Source organism: Theropithecus gelada, chromosome 12, assembly GCF_003255815.1.
Source record: "Theropithecus gelada isolate Dixy chromosome 12, Tgel_1.0, whole genome shotgun sequence".
NCBI classification, from domain to species: Eukaryota; Metazoa; Chordata; class Mammalia; order Primates; family Cercopithecidae; genus Theropithecus; species Theropithecus gelada.
Genome location: NC_037680.1, coordinates 47,266,581 through 47,282,008, shown reverse-complemented (window position 1 = coordinate 47,282,008; position 15,428 = coordinate 47,266,581). Strand labels below are relative to the sequence as shown.

The 15,428-nt window shown below is 41.2% G+C and overlaps 1 protein-coding gene across 3 annotated transcripts in view; it reads right to left on the bottom strand.

The window, feature by feature from the left end:
• The window catches only part of GAD1 (glutamate decarboxylase 1), a 46,384-nt gene that overhangs the window by 5,326 nt on the left and 25,630 nt on the right, over positions 1-15,428 (bottom strand). For 2 of the 3 annotated variants that reach the window (XM_025404678.1, XM_025404679.1), the window contains exons 7-14: positions 12,817-12,929; positions 11,362-11,477; positions 11,198-11,277; positions 10,921-10,975; positions 9,161-9,277; positions 6,531-6,595; positions 3,099-3,177; positions 1,867-2,016 (exon numbers count right to left, since the gene is read on the bottom strand). In XM_025404678.1, coding sequence (XP_025260463.1) covers positions 1,867-2,016; positions 3,099-3,177; positions 6,531-6,595; positions 9,161-9,277; positions 10,921-10,975; positions 11,198-11,277; positions 11,362-11,477; positions 12,817-12,929 — 775 coding nt within the window. Of the gene's footprint in view, positions 1-1,866; positions 2,017-3,098; positions 3,178-6,530; positions 6,596-9,160; positions 9,278-10,920; positions 10,976-11,197; positions 11,278-11,361; positions 11,478-12,816; positions 12,930-14,214; positions 14,406-15,428 lie in introns of those variants that run through there. The other variant, XM_025404680.1, reaches the window with a different exon arrangement.

Sequence of the window (15,428 nt, the reverse complement as noted above, 5' to 3'; positions counted from 1 at the left end):
TTTTTTTTTTTTGAGATGGGGTCTCACTCTGTTGCCCAGGCTGGAGTGCAGTGACATGATCTCGGCTTACTGCAATCTCTGCCTCCTGGGCTCAAGTGATCCTCCCACCTCAGCCTCCTAAGTAGCTGGGACCACAGGCATGCACCATCACACCTGACTAACTTTTATATTTTTTGTAGAGATGGGGTCTCACTTTGTTGTCCAGATGGGTCTTGAACTCCTGAGCTCAAATGATCTTTGCCTGCCTTCGCCTCCCAAAGTGCTGGGATTACGTGCATGAGCCACCGTGCTCAGCCTATGGCTATTTATATGTTTACAATTCCTATGATTACTTTGTAATAGAAATCAAATTCAGACTATTTCTATATTAAGTCAAAACAGAGCTGGGTGTGGTGGCTCACGCCTATAATCCCAGCACTTTGGGAGGCCGAGGCAGGTGGATCACTTGAGGTCAGGAGTTCAAGTCTAGCCTGGCCAACATGGTGAAGCCCTGTCTCTAGTAAAAATATAAAATTAGCCAGGCATGGTGGCGCATGACTGTAATCTCAGCTACTTGGAAGGCTGAGGCAGGAGAATTGCTTGAATCTGGGAGATGGAGGCTGCAGGGAGCAGAGATCGTGCCTCTGAACTCTAGCCTGGGCAACAAGAACAAAACTCTGTCTCAAAAAAAGAAAAGACAAAATGACTTACTGAGGAAAAACTAATAATCTACCAAATTTTTCCTACAGAAGAAATATTTGACTAGAAATTTTGCTGGAAAATCTTGTTGTTTGAGTGTTAGTTAGATTCAATCTTAAACATAGAAATTATTAAAATTAATTTACAATAAACAAAAACAAGGTATGTAATATAAAACTATGAAATCAAAATTTCTTTTACTTGATTGCATACAAATACTTTTGAAACAAACAGTCAAATGGTAATCCTCGCCCTCACTCATATTTTGGGAGAAATTCCAATAGTTAGCTTTTTTCCTTAGGTACAGAAATGAAACCCAAAAGGTTGATGAATGCAGACACAGCATGCTACCATCTAACAGTAGGATTTTTCACAATAACGTATACATTTTCCAGAATAGCGTATTAAGTACAAACAATAGGAAAGGTATTATTGAAGCAGAAGTTAAAACTGTCGTACATATCCCATGATGAGAAGCCTCATAAAAGACTTCAAGGGGTCGGGCGTGGTGGCTCACGCCTGTAATCCCAACACTTTGGGAGGCCGAGGCGGGTAGATCATGAGGTCAGGAGATCGAGACCATCCTGGCTAACACGGTGAAACCCCATCTCTACTAAAAATATTTTTTAAAAAAATTAACCGGGTGTGGTGGCTGGCGCCTGTAGTCCCAGCTACTCGGGAGGCTGAGGAAGGAGAATGGCGTGAACCCGGGAGGCGGAGCTTGCAGTGAACCAAGATCACACCACTGCACTCCAGCCTGGATGAGAGCGAGACTCTGTCTCAAAAAAAAAAAAAAAAAAAAAAAAAAAAGAAAAGAAAAAAGAAAGAAAGAATTCAAGGTTCTACTCAGAATAATGCAGTAATTTTATTTTTTTAATCTCTTTCTCTACGCCTGCACTAAATAATTCCATCATCCCCAAGGATTGCTGTGGAAATCCTTATCTTGGCATAAGTTTTAGTTGTTCTAAGAAGACTTCATAATAGTTCAAATTGAGGAGACTGAACGAAAGGAGAGAGAATTTCACATAAGGAATAATTTCATTCACAAAGAAAACACAGTTAATTCAATTATCTAGATATTGATTCCACATATAGTGAATTATCTGTGATATATCTTTGCCCCTCTTTTGCCAGCCAGTCTCTGCAAATTACGTTTCTGCTCTATTTTCTGAATTATTCCCTTCATACCTTTGCTTTCCACATCAGCCAGAACTTGAAGATATCCACGTGGCGGCCACACTGAATTGCCTTGTCCCCGGTGTCATAGGAGACATCATACTGCTTGTCTGGTTGGAAGAGGTATCCTGCACACATCTGGTTGCATCCTTGGAGTATACCCTATCATGCAAATCAAGATGGGTGCATCTGCATTTATAGATCAGAGATGTGGGTGGCTTTAAAACCAGGCTGGCTTGGAAGGAGAGGCTTGGGGACATATGCAATCTTTCTTCTGATGTCTTTATGAGGCCTTACGCTTGTTCTGATGACCTTTTCTAAAATCACTCTTGGAAAACTTGCCATCCCTTTTTCTCTGACTCTCTGATTAGAAAGTGATTTTTCCGTCTCAGATGCCATCCTTCTAAGGGGAAATGTGTGTGGATGTCTGGGATTGTTTCAAGATTGGGAAGTGCTATGGCATTCGGGGGCCAGGGTTAGAGATAGAAACTTCCTCAGTGGGTGGGATAGTTTCATGCTGTGAAGAATTTTTCTCTCCAAAAGCACTCTGGCAAAAGTCTTCCAACCTTTCCAGGACCTGCTATGACATGAACATGGATTCCGCGTATGAGTGGACTAAAGAGGCTGTGCAGATTCTGGCTCCTACAGGCTGGAGGCAGACTTTTTGGAATTCTTCTGTGTGCAGAAGTTTTACGGGAGCAACAATGCCTTGGAGGGCAGGGCCCTATTATTAGGCATGTGAAGAAGGGAATATGAGGCTCAACCATTTACAGCAGCTTTTGGGGCAACATTCCTTGTGGCCCTAAGTTGGTATTTGTAGTTGTTGTTCTGTCTCATTTATTTCAGTTCTTGGGACCACACATTCATGCTAAGAACTCCGAGTATGCTCCAGTGAGTGCTTTTAGTCCTCACTGAGGACAAAACTGATTGGATGCCTCACCTAACTGCTCTCACTTTTTTTGTACAAATATGAAGGAATACTCAATTGAATAATTCCCTTAAAGGTTCAGTTGCTGACAGACCCTGAGTACTGATCAAGGAAGAAGTGCAGTAGCCAGCAAGAGCCAAGAGAAGAAACCAGGTTAGCTGCAAGGGCAGGAAAGGACAGCAGCAGCAGTCTCTCAATGGGGCTGCCAATCTCGTGAGTCAGCCAACAAGTACTGCAAAGAGACCCCACGTGTGTCTCTTTTCGTGCTTTCTAAAGAATGTATGGGCTCCAGCATAGTTTTGGAGGGAGTACAGACCTTTTCTTTGACGAGAATGGCAGAGCACTGCAACAGCACACCCATCATCTTGTGAGGGTTCCAGGTGACTGAGTTGGCCCTGAAAGAAGCACATGAGACTTCAAGAAGGTGCAGGAGTCAGAAGGAGGCAACTGTTCTCTTGAGGAAAACACCACCCATCCCAATTCAAGTCAGTAAATATTATTCATGCCTATCCTCCTGAATTGACTAATCAAGTAGTAAACAAATGTTTTGCAGGCAGTCTCGAAGCATTACATTGCGGACTGCATCTTAGAGGTAACTGCTATTAACAATAGCTAACATTTATGAATAACTTATATGTCTTATTGTTTTGAGAGCTTTCAGGTATTACATCAATATGGTATCATGGTTAAGAACTCAGGCTTTGGAGCCAAACTGTCTAAGTCTGAGTCCTGGCTCTGACATTTGTTAGCTTGGGCACATTATATAACTCTTATGTGCCTCAGTTTCTGTTAAATGGGAAGTGTGTACCTCACAGAATTGAATAAAGGACAAAAAAACTTAAAAAATGTAAAATGCTTATAAGAGTGCCTGGCACACATAATTCTCACCACAACCCTATAATGTAGGTACAGTTATTATATATATTTTAGATGGGGAAGCTAACATGCAGAAAGGTTAAATATATTACCCAAAGTCACAGAGTTGGGAAGTGTTGGAGCCAGGATTCAAGTCCAAGGCCTCTAACTGCACAGCCATTGTTCATAACCATCCACTATACTGCTTCTCTCTAGGAGACACAGTGGCTTCTTTCTGCCTTTCTCATTTATAGGCTGGTGATGCTGACCTACCCACTTACCGGGCAGTATCAAGAGTGGTACCTAAAAGCAAGGCTCGACTGGACTAGTCTAGACTCTGACTGCCTAGCAGCATTATTTAAATGCTAAATGAGAGTGATTTTGCCAGTTTGGGCTGCAATGATAGCTTAACAAGCATGGTCTCCTAGCAACTGCATCATTCTGTCAGACATAATTAGATGGTTAAGGAGCACACTAGCTAGGGCATTACAGAAACAACTAAGTCTAATGTATGATGATTAAAACATGGGTAACTTGCTTGATTGGTTTGCAGACTCCTTCTCAAAGGCCTGGCCCATAGCTAGGTGCTGCATTTTAATACCTGTGAAGGATCTTTTCCCCTAGATAGAGCAATTGGCTCAGAATCATCCTGCCTCTGCTCTCCCTAGAGCTAAACCCTTGCCGTGAACTTTCAACCTCTTCATCCTGCTTAGGTCCTTTAGTTAAAGGACCTAACAAAATAATTTAGTGCATATGTGCATTGTGTTTCAAGGCAAAGAGAGGAAGGTCTGAAGATCTTTTCCCTTCAGTGTATAATAAAACCTTTGTGAAAGAGACCTGTGAAAAATTCTAAGGAAAGTTAACTAAGTGCTTAGCTCACTAAAAAGCATCAGTGTGAGGTCATATTTAAATGGTAGTGAATTTAATCAAATTTCTCATTGCTATCATTTACCAAGTTGTTAAAAAATTATATTTAGGTCTCATAAAATGTCTTAAATGGTTTTCTGCATATCCTAAAGGTCTGAAGTGATTCTTTGCTGCTACAAAAGGAAAGTAATAAGACATAATATGAATTCAATTTCCTTTAGAAGACGTATGTGATTTAAAATGTTAGAAAAGAAAAAGTCTAGTGTGAAATGTTTTAAGTTTTCCTAGACTCAAAGACAGAAAATTAAAATTGTCTGAGAAATCTAAAGTTAAGTTGGCCTGGCTCATCCAGAGTTTCTTTTTTCTTTTTTTGAGACAGAGTCTCGTTCTGTCGCCCAGGCTGGAGTGCAGTGGCATGATCTCTGTTCACTGAAACCTCTGCCTCCCAGGTTCTAGTGATTTCCCAGCCTCAGCTTCCTGCGTAGCTAGAATTACAGGTGTGTACCACCACGCCTACTAATTTTTGTATTTTTAGTAGAGACAGGATTTCACCATGTTGGCCAGGCTGGTCCTGAACTCCTGACCTCAAGTGATCTGCCCTCCTTGGCCTACCAAAGTGCGGGGATTACAGGGTACTACACCTGGCCCAAATTTTTTACATTATCCTCTGAGTTACGAGGTTGTCCACTTGACAGAGCTGGTCTCACCCATGTTGACAATGGTCTTTCAAAACTGAGACAAAAGTTTGGGGAGGCACAGTAGAGGTAACAAAAGCCAGAGTCGTGGCTGTGGGAGGAGCCCTGGGCGTGCTCTCCCTGCCTGCTCCATGTTCGCCTCTCCCTCCTTAGTCTGCTTCTACCTCTCCCACCTTGCTCCAGCCCCACTGGCCTCTTTGATGATCCTCCCACTTGCCAAGAACAGTCCTGCCTCAGGGCCTTTGCACTTGCCACTCGTACTGCCTAGAATACTCTTCCACATATCCTTGTTTCCTGTCTCCCTTTATCGCAGTATCTGCTGATATGTTACCTCCTCAGAAAGGCCTCTGACTACCCTGTCTGAAACAGCATGCCTTGTCACTCACTGTTACCTAACCCTGTTTTATTTTTCTTTACTATGAGACAGATTAAATATTTGTTATGAACATCTAGCCTACTGGAATGTAAACTTCAGGAGGGCAAATCTCTTAGTTGATAACACCTTTCATATACTGCCTTATTTTTCTGCATTTATCAGATATGCATTTTTATTAGAAAAGCACCATAGGTGGCTGGAAGACAGGTAACTGAATATTCACATCCACCCCTACCTGGCTCATGATGGGTGCTCAGTAAATATATGCGGAATGAATCAATGAATCATTGTGACTTTGTTATGGATCAACACTTAGGAGTCAGGTCAAAATCATATTTGGCCTAGAACATCCACTGAATTTGAACAGTTAAAAAAGAAAATAAGTTAGGAGCTGAGTGTCCTGCCCTTTCTGGAAGTAAGCTTAATGAGGAAGAAGAGGAAAGTGAACCAGTGGCCCTTCCTGTGCCCTTGGCAAACTCTGATGGCCTCCAATTCCCCTCACTGGTTAGTCTCTCTCTTCTCCTACCTGTGTACCTGCAATTGCCTCCTGTTACACTTATCACATTGTGTTCTAACGACTTGTTTACTTGTCTTTCTGATTGATTGATTGATTGATTGTTATTAGAGACAGGGTCTCACTATGTTGCCCAGGCTGGTCTCGAACTCTTGGGCTTAAACAATCCTCTCACTTCAGCCTCCTAAAGTGTTGGGATTACAGGCGTGAGCCACCACACCTGGCGTGTCTTTCTCTCTTTCTAAATTGTGAATTCCTTCAGGACTCCTTTGACTGGAAAATAAATCATCCAATAAATGCTCAACAAATGCCTGCTGAACTAAAGTGAATTTAGACCGAAATACGATGCAGGGGATCAGGGCAAGGCAGCGCAGGCTGACATCAGAGCATGTCTGTTTGATGTGCTGGGTGGAAGGAGGCTTGGCGAGTTCTGGCCCATACCTTTCTATGCCATTGAGTTTATGGCGGTGCTTCCTGGACATGAGCAGCCCACCTCCCCAGGCAGCCTGTGGGGACAGAGAAAGGAGAGGAAGAGGGGAGCAGTGACATTTAAGAATCTAAAACTAGTCATTTTTCACTTCTAGTAAAACATGAGCAAGAAAGTACAAGGTGAAAAACATAAGTTTCTCTAAAAAGTTCAGCCCACACTGATTGTTCAGTCAGTTGTGATTCTTCATTGCTTGTCATTTCTTTTTCAAAGTTCCTCTGGAGTGTAGCTGCACAAGTGATACAGCTAGGCGAGGTCTGAGCCTGAGAAGCCTGAGGTGCCTGTTCTGCCAAGACCCAAAGGTCCAATGGCCTAATAGCCCAATGTGCTGTGGAAAGCCAACACAGTGAATCCCCCTCCGGGTGGCTCTGGAAGCTGCCCAAAAAACTGAGGCCTGCTGTCTGGTTCTTCCCAGAGTAGAATTCTAACAGCTCCTGAAAAACTCAAAAAGCAGCAGTTCCTGCTGGGCTTGGAGGTCTCACAACAGCTTATATAACAAGAAGACATTTTTGTGGGTACCATGATGCATGTTTACTGAATAATTGGGATGCCACATGATACACAGCCTTTGTTAGTCATTAGTTCAGTGGCAAGGCAGATTATCCTACTAGCCAATTGTGTGAAGTTAAATCCCTAAGAAAATGTGCAGAGAAAGAAAAAAAAAATACACCCAGTCACACATGTGAAAATGCATCTTTTGCTATTGTGAATAGTGCCACAATAAACATACGTGTGCATGTGTCTTTATAGCAGCATGATTTATAATCCTTTGGGTATATACCCAGTAATGGGATGGCTGGGTCATATGGTACATCTAGTTCTAGATCTTTGAGGAATCGCCATACTGTTTTCCATAATGGTTGAACTAGTTTACAATCCCACCAACAGTGTAAAAGTGTTCCTATTTCTCCACATCCTCTCCAGCACCTGTTGTTTCCTGACTTTTTAATGATTGCCATTCTAACTGGTGTGAGACGGTATCTCATTGTGGTTTTGATTTGCATTTCTCTGATGGCCAGTGATGACGAGCGTTTTTTCATGTGTCTGTTGGCTGTATGAATGTCTTCTTTTGAGAAATGTCTGTTCATATCCTTTGCCCACTTTTTGATGGGGTTGTTTGTTTTTTTCTTGTAAATTTGTTTGAGTTCTTTGTAGGTTCTGGATATTAGCCCTTTGTCAGATGAGTAGATTGCAAAAATTTTCTCCCATTCTGTAAGTTGCCTGTTCACTCTGATGGTAGTTTCTTTTGCTGTGCAGAAGCTCTTTAGTTTAATTAGATCCCATTTGTCAATTTTGGCTTTTGCTGCCGTTGCTTTTGGAATCAACCCAAATGTCCATCAGTGACCGACTGGATTAAGAAAATGTGGCACATATACACCATGGAATACTATGCAGCCATAAAAAAGGATGAGTTTGTGTCCTTTGTAGGGACATGGATGCAGCTGGAAACCATCATTCTTAGCAAACTATCACAAGAACAGAAAACCAAACACCGCATGTTCTCACTCATAGGTGCAAACTGAACAATGAGATCACTTGGACTCAGGAAGGGGAACATCACACACTGGGGCCTATCATGGGGAGGGGGGAGGGGGGAAGGATTGCATTGGGAGTTATACCTGATGTAAATGACGAGTTGATGGGTGCTGACGAGTTGATGGGTGCAGCACACCAACATGGCACAAATATACATATGTAACAAACCTGCACGTTATGCACATGTACCCTAGAACTTAAAGTATAATAATAATAATAAATAAATTAAAAAAAAAGAAAATGCATCTTTTGTGTTTCTGGGAAAATTTGGGATTAAGTCTCTTAGTTGACAATGCCTTTCATATACTGCCTTATTTTTCTGAAATGTAGCAGATATTCTTTTTTTTTTTTTCTTTTGAGACAGTTTCGCTCTTTCGCCCAGGCTGGAGTGATGTGGCATGATCCCAGCTCACTGCAACCTCCGTCCCCAGGTTCAAGCGATTCTCCTGTCTCAGCCTCCAGAGTGGCTGGGATTATAGGCGCCTACCACCACACCCAGCTAATTTTTGTATTTTTAGTAGAGATAGGTTTTACCATGTTGGCCAGGCTGGTCTCAAACTCCTGACCTCAGGTGATCCACCCGCCTCGGCCTCCCAAAGTGCTGGCATTACGGGCGTGAGCCACAGAGCCCGGCCAGATATATTCTTTTTAAGAGACGTGTCATAGATGGCTAGACTGAAGGCAGGTAGCTGAGGGTTCACATTCATGGCCACTTTCTGTATGTTGTATCTTCTATTTTTTCACTCTGAAATCATTTGTAGCCATTTGTCCCAACAAAGCTACCTGGGAAGGCAATGAGACCATATTCTAGGATGAAACACAGAAGACAGCAATCGACTAGTAAGGAACTGGATGAGTCCCAGAGGATGTTCCATGTCTGTGGTGTGTACCAGTTGTGAATGGCTGGCTAGAGTCCAGACAAGAACTGGAACTAATGTGGTGTGGAGAGAGGGCTGGCTGGGGCGTGGAGAGAAGCTTGAGGCAAATCATAAAAAAGAGCTGCCTCTATCCCCGACATGGACTGGCCTCTCTGAGTTATAGCACTTACATCTACATGCAGCCAAAGGTTGTATTTCTCACATATATCTGCAATCTCTTGTATCGGATCAAAAGCTCCATAAACAGTTGTGCCAGCAGTTGCATTGACATAAAAGGGAACATATCCCTACAAGGTAAGACAGATACAGACTGATTAGTGTTTTTAACCTTTCTCATTTGCTGATTTCCACAGGAAGCAGAATTGTATAACATTTATTTCTAACAGTAATTGGCAAAGCTTATGTGTTACCAGATACTACGTCTAGTAGTGTTTTGTTGGCTCATTCACTCATTCATTCATTTATTCAACAAATATTTTTTGAGTGCCTTTTATGTGCCAGGCCCTGCCACAGATACTAGGGACTCTGCAGTGAGCACAAGAGATAAAGAATTCTGTCATTGCGGAGTTTACATTTTAGTGGCAGGTGACAGATAATAAGCTAAATTAAATAAGCAAAATATACAATATGTTTGATAACAATAATTTCTATGGCAAAAAATAAGGCAGGAAAGAGTAATAGTAAGTGTTTGGAATGATGGTCAGGTAGTTCTGAATATATTGGAATGATGGTCAGGTAGTTCTGAATAGCATCATTCTTTTAAGAGGTTGTGTTGTTTTAAGTGTATTGATATAATAATTATACTGAAACATTGTGGGGTTTGATTGTTTAAAAAAGGTCTATACACTGTGAAAGCTGATACACTCACTAACAGTGGACATGGTGAAATGTTGACATAAACAAAAAATAAATGAAGGAGTAGAGTAATAGATCTAAGACAAATTTGGGGAAATCTGTGAATCTTAAGCTTTTCTTTTTTCCCGAGACAGGTTCTTGTTCTGTCACCTAGGCTGGAGTGCACTGGCACGATCATGGGCTCACTTTAGCCTCTACCTCTCCAACTCAAGCAATCCTCCCACCTCACCCTTCTGAGTGGCTGGGACTATAGGCGTGGACCACCACACCTGGCTATTTTTAAAAATTTTTTGTAGAGATGTGGGTCACCCTATGTTGCCCAGGCTGGTCTTGAATTACTAGGCTCAAGGGATACTCCTGCCTCAGCCTCCCAAAGTGCTGGGATTACAGACGTAACCCCCTATGCCAGCCCTGCCTCTTAGGCTTTTGTGAAGCTCAGCTCCACCTCTGTTCCTTGCTCAGTCTTTACAACACTTAGACCCACCTCCTGTGCCAAGACCCCAGCAAATAACTACAATTAGAGAAGGAGGTATAAGAATGTAACCGAAACAACCATGTGTTGGTAAGTGGCCTGACAGCTACCTGGCACTGACTTGTGGATACATCTGTTCTATGAGTTTTTTGTTTAATAGACTTTGTTGAGGCTGGATTTGCCAAGTACCATGGGCCATCTGCCAGGGCATGGAAGCACTTTGCTAAACAGAATCCTAAGCTAAAATGGCATTTGTTAAAATGAGATAATACCCAACAAGTAGTAAGTAAAAAGTTCAATTAGGCTATATCTTCATGATGCTCAGGGAGTTGATTTATTGAAGAACATCAAACCAATCAGTTGGCACCATGACGACAGGACAAATAGTTTAATGACCGAATTTTTCATTGTTTAAAAAATCCCTGATATTGTGTAGACACAGCTTTAAAACCAAATTATTTTACAAGTTGGAAATAAGCAAATATCTAAGAATAGAGTTTTAGAAGCACAAGAAAATTGTCTCATATTATCAAGGACTTTTTTGTCTAGAGCAGAAAGAAGGTATTTTTAAACTAGGGTTTAGATGCACCACAGAGTACATACCTTCTGTTTGGCTTCAAGAATTTTTGCCTCAAAATCAGCTGGAATTATTTTCCCCCTATAATTATTGGAAAAGGAGGGAAATTAAAATGAAGAATCAATGAGATTGCACATGAAAAAAACTTTAGCAGCAGCAAAAAGCAATTTAATCGGATATTTTCAACAGACCATTAGCAGCTTGGCACACTGTACTGAGCCAGTCTTTAAGCACAATAAAACAAATTTAACAGATGAACACATTTAATACATCAAGAACCTAATATTCACTTTCCCTGCCTACCTTTCATTGCACTTTATCAAAATCACATTGTCAGTTCCAAAGCCAAGTGCAGCCCCAGCTTTCTTTATGGAATAGTGACTCTGCAACACACAGAGGCTCGAGGTTAGAAGTTGGAGAGTCCCCTGAAAAACACCTCTATCCATGAGAAAGCATCCCCGACTCACGTGTTCTGAGGTGAAGAGTACCAGTTTGGGCACAGCCGCCATGCCCTTTGTCTTAACTTCCGGGAAGTACTTGTAGCGAGCAGCCATGATGCTGTACATGTTGGATATGGCGCCCCCTGTCAGCAAGCGGACATATTGGGAGGTGTTGAGGCTCTTTCATTACTGTTTCTAAAAACGAACGCTGAGCTGGTGTCTCAAGAGACAAGGGAGGTCAGGAAGCGGAAGGATAATATCCTGATAGGTTTTGCTGGCTTCCCTATTGCTGGGGCTTCCCACTGGACCCTTTACCCTGGGAATACAAGTAGTCACACTTATTACCAAAGCTATCTAGGCAGTTTGGCTGGAGGTGATTCATGTACTTCAGTGCCCTTTCCACCTGAAGTCTAGACAGAAATATAAGAGGTAGCTGCATCAGTGGCTGCAAAGGGATAGGTGAGTTATATCCTTCCTGCTTTACTTTCTGCTCAGTCTATTTACTGAACAAAGATGAATCTGTTCCCTGAGTTCAGAAAGACAGAGAAAGAAAGAGTAATGGAGCCTACAGAAAGAAACAATGATATTTCTTGGTTACCTGCCTAGGTGCTCTCTTCAGCCCAAGTGTTACTGAGTCATTTAGGAGAACTCTAAGTTTATTAAAATAAGAACAAACTCATGTTTACCTAAATAAAGACACAAGGAGAACTGACATAACTATGTATGTTTGGCCAACACAAACTAGTTAGTTTTACATTAATTATCTGACAATTAAACTTAGGCAAATTTTGGCCTGCTTGAATTACCTAGATAACTGCAATTCTTATTTATTCTTTTCCCCTTTGTACACAGTCACACTGTCTCTGACACCATCAGAATACCTAACCTTGTTTTAAAAATTCTTATTTTATCTACTTCAAGCTAGAGATTCAAAGTAGATATACTATTTTGACTGAAATAAATCAATTAATTAATAATCTTGATTCACTGATCCCCAGCATAATCGAACTGCTGTTGACACAATGGAGTTGTTTAATAGTGAGACCTTGTTTCTAGAAAAGAAATTTTAAAACAGCTGGGCATGGTGGCACATGCCTATAGTCCCAGCTACTTGAGAAGCTGAAGCAGGAGGATTGCTTGAGCCCAGGAGTTCGAGGCTGCAGTGAGCTAAGATCACACCACTGCACTCTAGCCTGGATGACAGAGTGAGACCCTGTCTCAAAAAAAAAAAAAAGGGGGGGGGGGGAGGTTCTTTAGCATGATCTAGACACAGCCTTTGTCAGTTTTTATGGATTTATGCATAGGCTTTGTTAGTTAATTCATACAGAATGTAGCATTTTTGCTAGTCTTCATCTTGAAAAAAATAGCAAGTCGGAGTATCCAAAAAAATTTTAAGGCATTATTCTTCTACAAACCTACTTCATATTTTGTGTATTCTTGAGAATCCCAAACCTTGAGAAGAGGAAGAGAAGAGAAACCTACCAGGAGAAAATATCCCATCACCATCTTTACTTGACCATCCAACTATCTCTCTCATCTTCTTAAGTGTTATTTGTTCCATGAGGACAAACACTGGTGCAATTTCATATGTAAACCTGGAAAGGTGGTAAGAAAAAGGATGAAAGAAAATAAAGAAGTCAAACCATTTATTTTAGGAACACAGAGGATTGGTTTAATATTTGTAGTTGGGTTCTAAAAAAAAAAAAAATGCTGTTCAAAACCACTAACACGATTCATTTCCTGGAAATGCATTAAGTTGCCAATCATAAAATGTCAGAAACCAGCCTGGGTTACTGAGAGAGGTGGTGGAAGTGCCAGCCCTGTGATACTTCACCAACAAAATAGATTCTAATCTGAATGAAATGTCTTAGGCACGGTCCACTCAGAGGAATAGAAGGAAAGAAAATGACTTTTCTGAGTCTCTTTTACCTCTAAGATTGTAGGACAATGCAAATGTTAATTGAAAAAAGCATTCCAAGTTCTAGGTAAAATTGGTTTACAATTTGTTTTTTAAAAAAACTGACTGCCAGTTCCACACTTGTAGAATATATAAAAGCCAGAGCCAAAGTCTATCTTTTAAAAATAATGTAAACATCTGAAAGCTAACTGTGAAGATAATTGGAAATATTGACCCAGGTTTTAAAGATCTCAATATAATTATCTACACGGTTTTTCTACTAATAATCCTCAAGGACAGCTATGTTTCTATAATTCTCTGAAGTCAATATCTGTCAAGAATAATTCTAAGTGATGATTTTCTAATTACAAATTATAAATAACAAGAAGACGGTCAACTGGCATACACAGCTAGCTGTGGGCATCAGATATCTTGGCAGGTTACATTTGTCTTCTAACAAACTGATTTAAAAGTAGCAAGCAATGCTCTTTTCAAAGCAATTCAACACAGAGGCATAGTCTGGTAGACTAATCATTGAAACAAGATCGTGAGATCAAACGTGGAGCCTAAGAAAAAATCAAGGAAGGTCTGTCTGCAGAAAATTAAGCCAGAAAACAAAAAGGTATTTACTAAGCTCTGAGGCTCTTTGTCTTTCTTGTTTTCGCTTGGCATTCTTTAGCATTAGAGTCTGTGGGCTGGGCTCAGATCATCCTCACTGAAAAGAGATGCCTAGACTGACTCAGCTAAGTGACATAGGGAAGCTTTATCGCTGGTTAGGGTGTTTGAGCCAAGTGCTAATGTTGAAGACTAATGGGAATTCTTGCTTGCTTAATGTGAGGAAAGGCTATTTGTAAGGATGAGATAACTATTGTTGTACATAAGACACAGGTGAAGCTACTAAGTTTTAATTGTGGATGAAAAAAGCAGTCGAATTAATCACATGGAGGTAAAAGAAGACAAAAAGATCCTGAAGGATCCTCAGATATGTTGGTGGAAGTATTTTATTTCCAAAAAGAATATGTCCATTTTCCTTGGGAGGCCCCTGGAAATTTAGGAGGAAGACCCTTGGAAACCATGTGTGCAGTTACCATCACCTCTGGAGGTCACAATCATGCTTTGGTTCTGCTCTGAGCCCCATCACCGTAGCAACCAACACTCCCTCATGTCTGATGGCCTGATAAAGGAAGAAGAAGAGAAGGATTCCTGGTTTAGCCTGTGCTGCCAAGTGTACCAAGAGGCAAACTCATGATGGGCTTTTAACCATTCTTGAACAAATGTGTTATTAATGGTTCCACTGGTTTTTGGAAATGTTGACATGACAAAAGTGTTTGCATGGCGAGGAGATATGGTGGCAGTGTATGTGCTAGAATCTCCAGTACTATATAAGAAAGCTCTCTGGGGTAAGGCAAGGAACAAGTGAAATCACATACCATAATATCAGAACCATATCAAAGATTGGATGAAAGTTGGCTTAGGGTCAAGTCAATGTTGGCCAGGCAGGAACCACATGGACAAGGGAGAGGGAATGGGACTGAATATCAGGCATAGGTCCCACTCCATGCTTCAGATTTAAAACTAATTAGGCCCGAGGTTTGCATGAATTAGCCTCCCCAAGGACCAGGAACATGGCCATTACTCTCAGGATTAGGAGGAAGAGTCTAGAGAGTTTATCATGATCTCATCTATTTCAGGTTCCTTATCTATGTCAGGTACCTGATTCCTAAACTTTCTTTCAGTTCTATTCAACAAATACTTACTGAATGACTATTCTCTCGCCAGGTGACATCCTATGTACTAAGGAAACTAAGATATTAGAAGACACCATTCTCAACCTTGGGGAGGAAACCTACTAGGATGAATCTAACATCTGGTTCTTGGCCTTAGCGGCATCCTGTTTGATAGTTCCCGCCTGAGTCCAAAGGACCAATTTTCCACTCTTTTCCTGACTCATGAGCTTAGTCTTGACACTCTCTCCTGAAAGCTGGCATATCAGTCCATGGCTGCTGATCCACAGCCAGGCCTGACAAATGGGCTGTCATGATGTTCTTCATTCCTGACACCTCTTCTGACCCTGCCGCCCCATCCTGGGCCATGTTTACAATCTGTGCAGTTGCACCCACAGCCTTAAAGAAGGCCTTGTAGTTCACCTAAAACAGTTTTTAAAAATTTTTTATTTTCAATTTTTTTTTTTAATTTT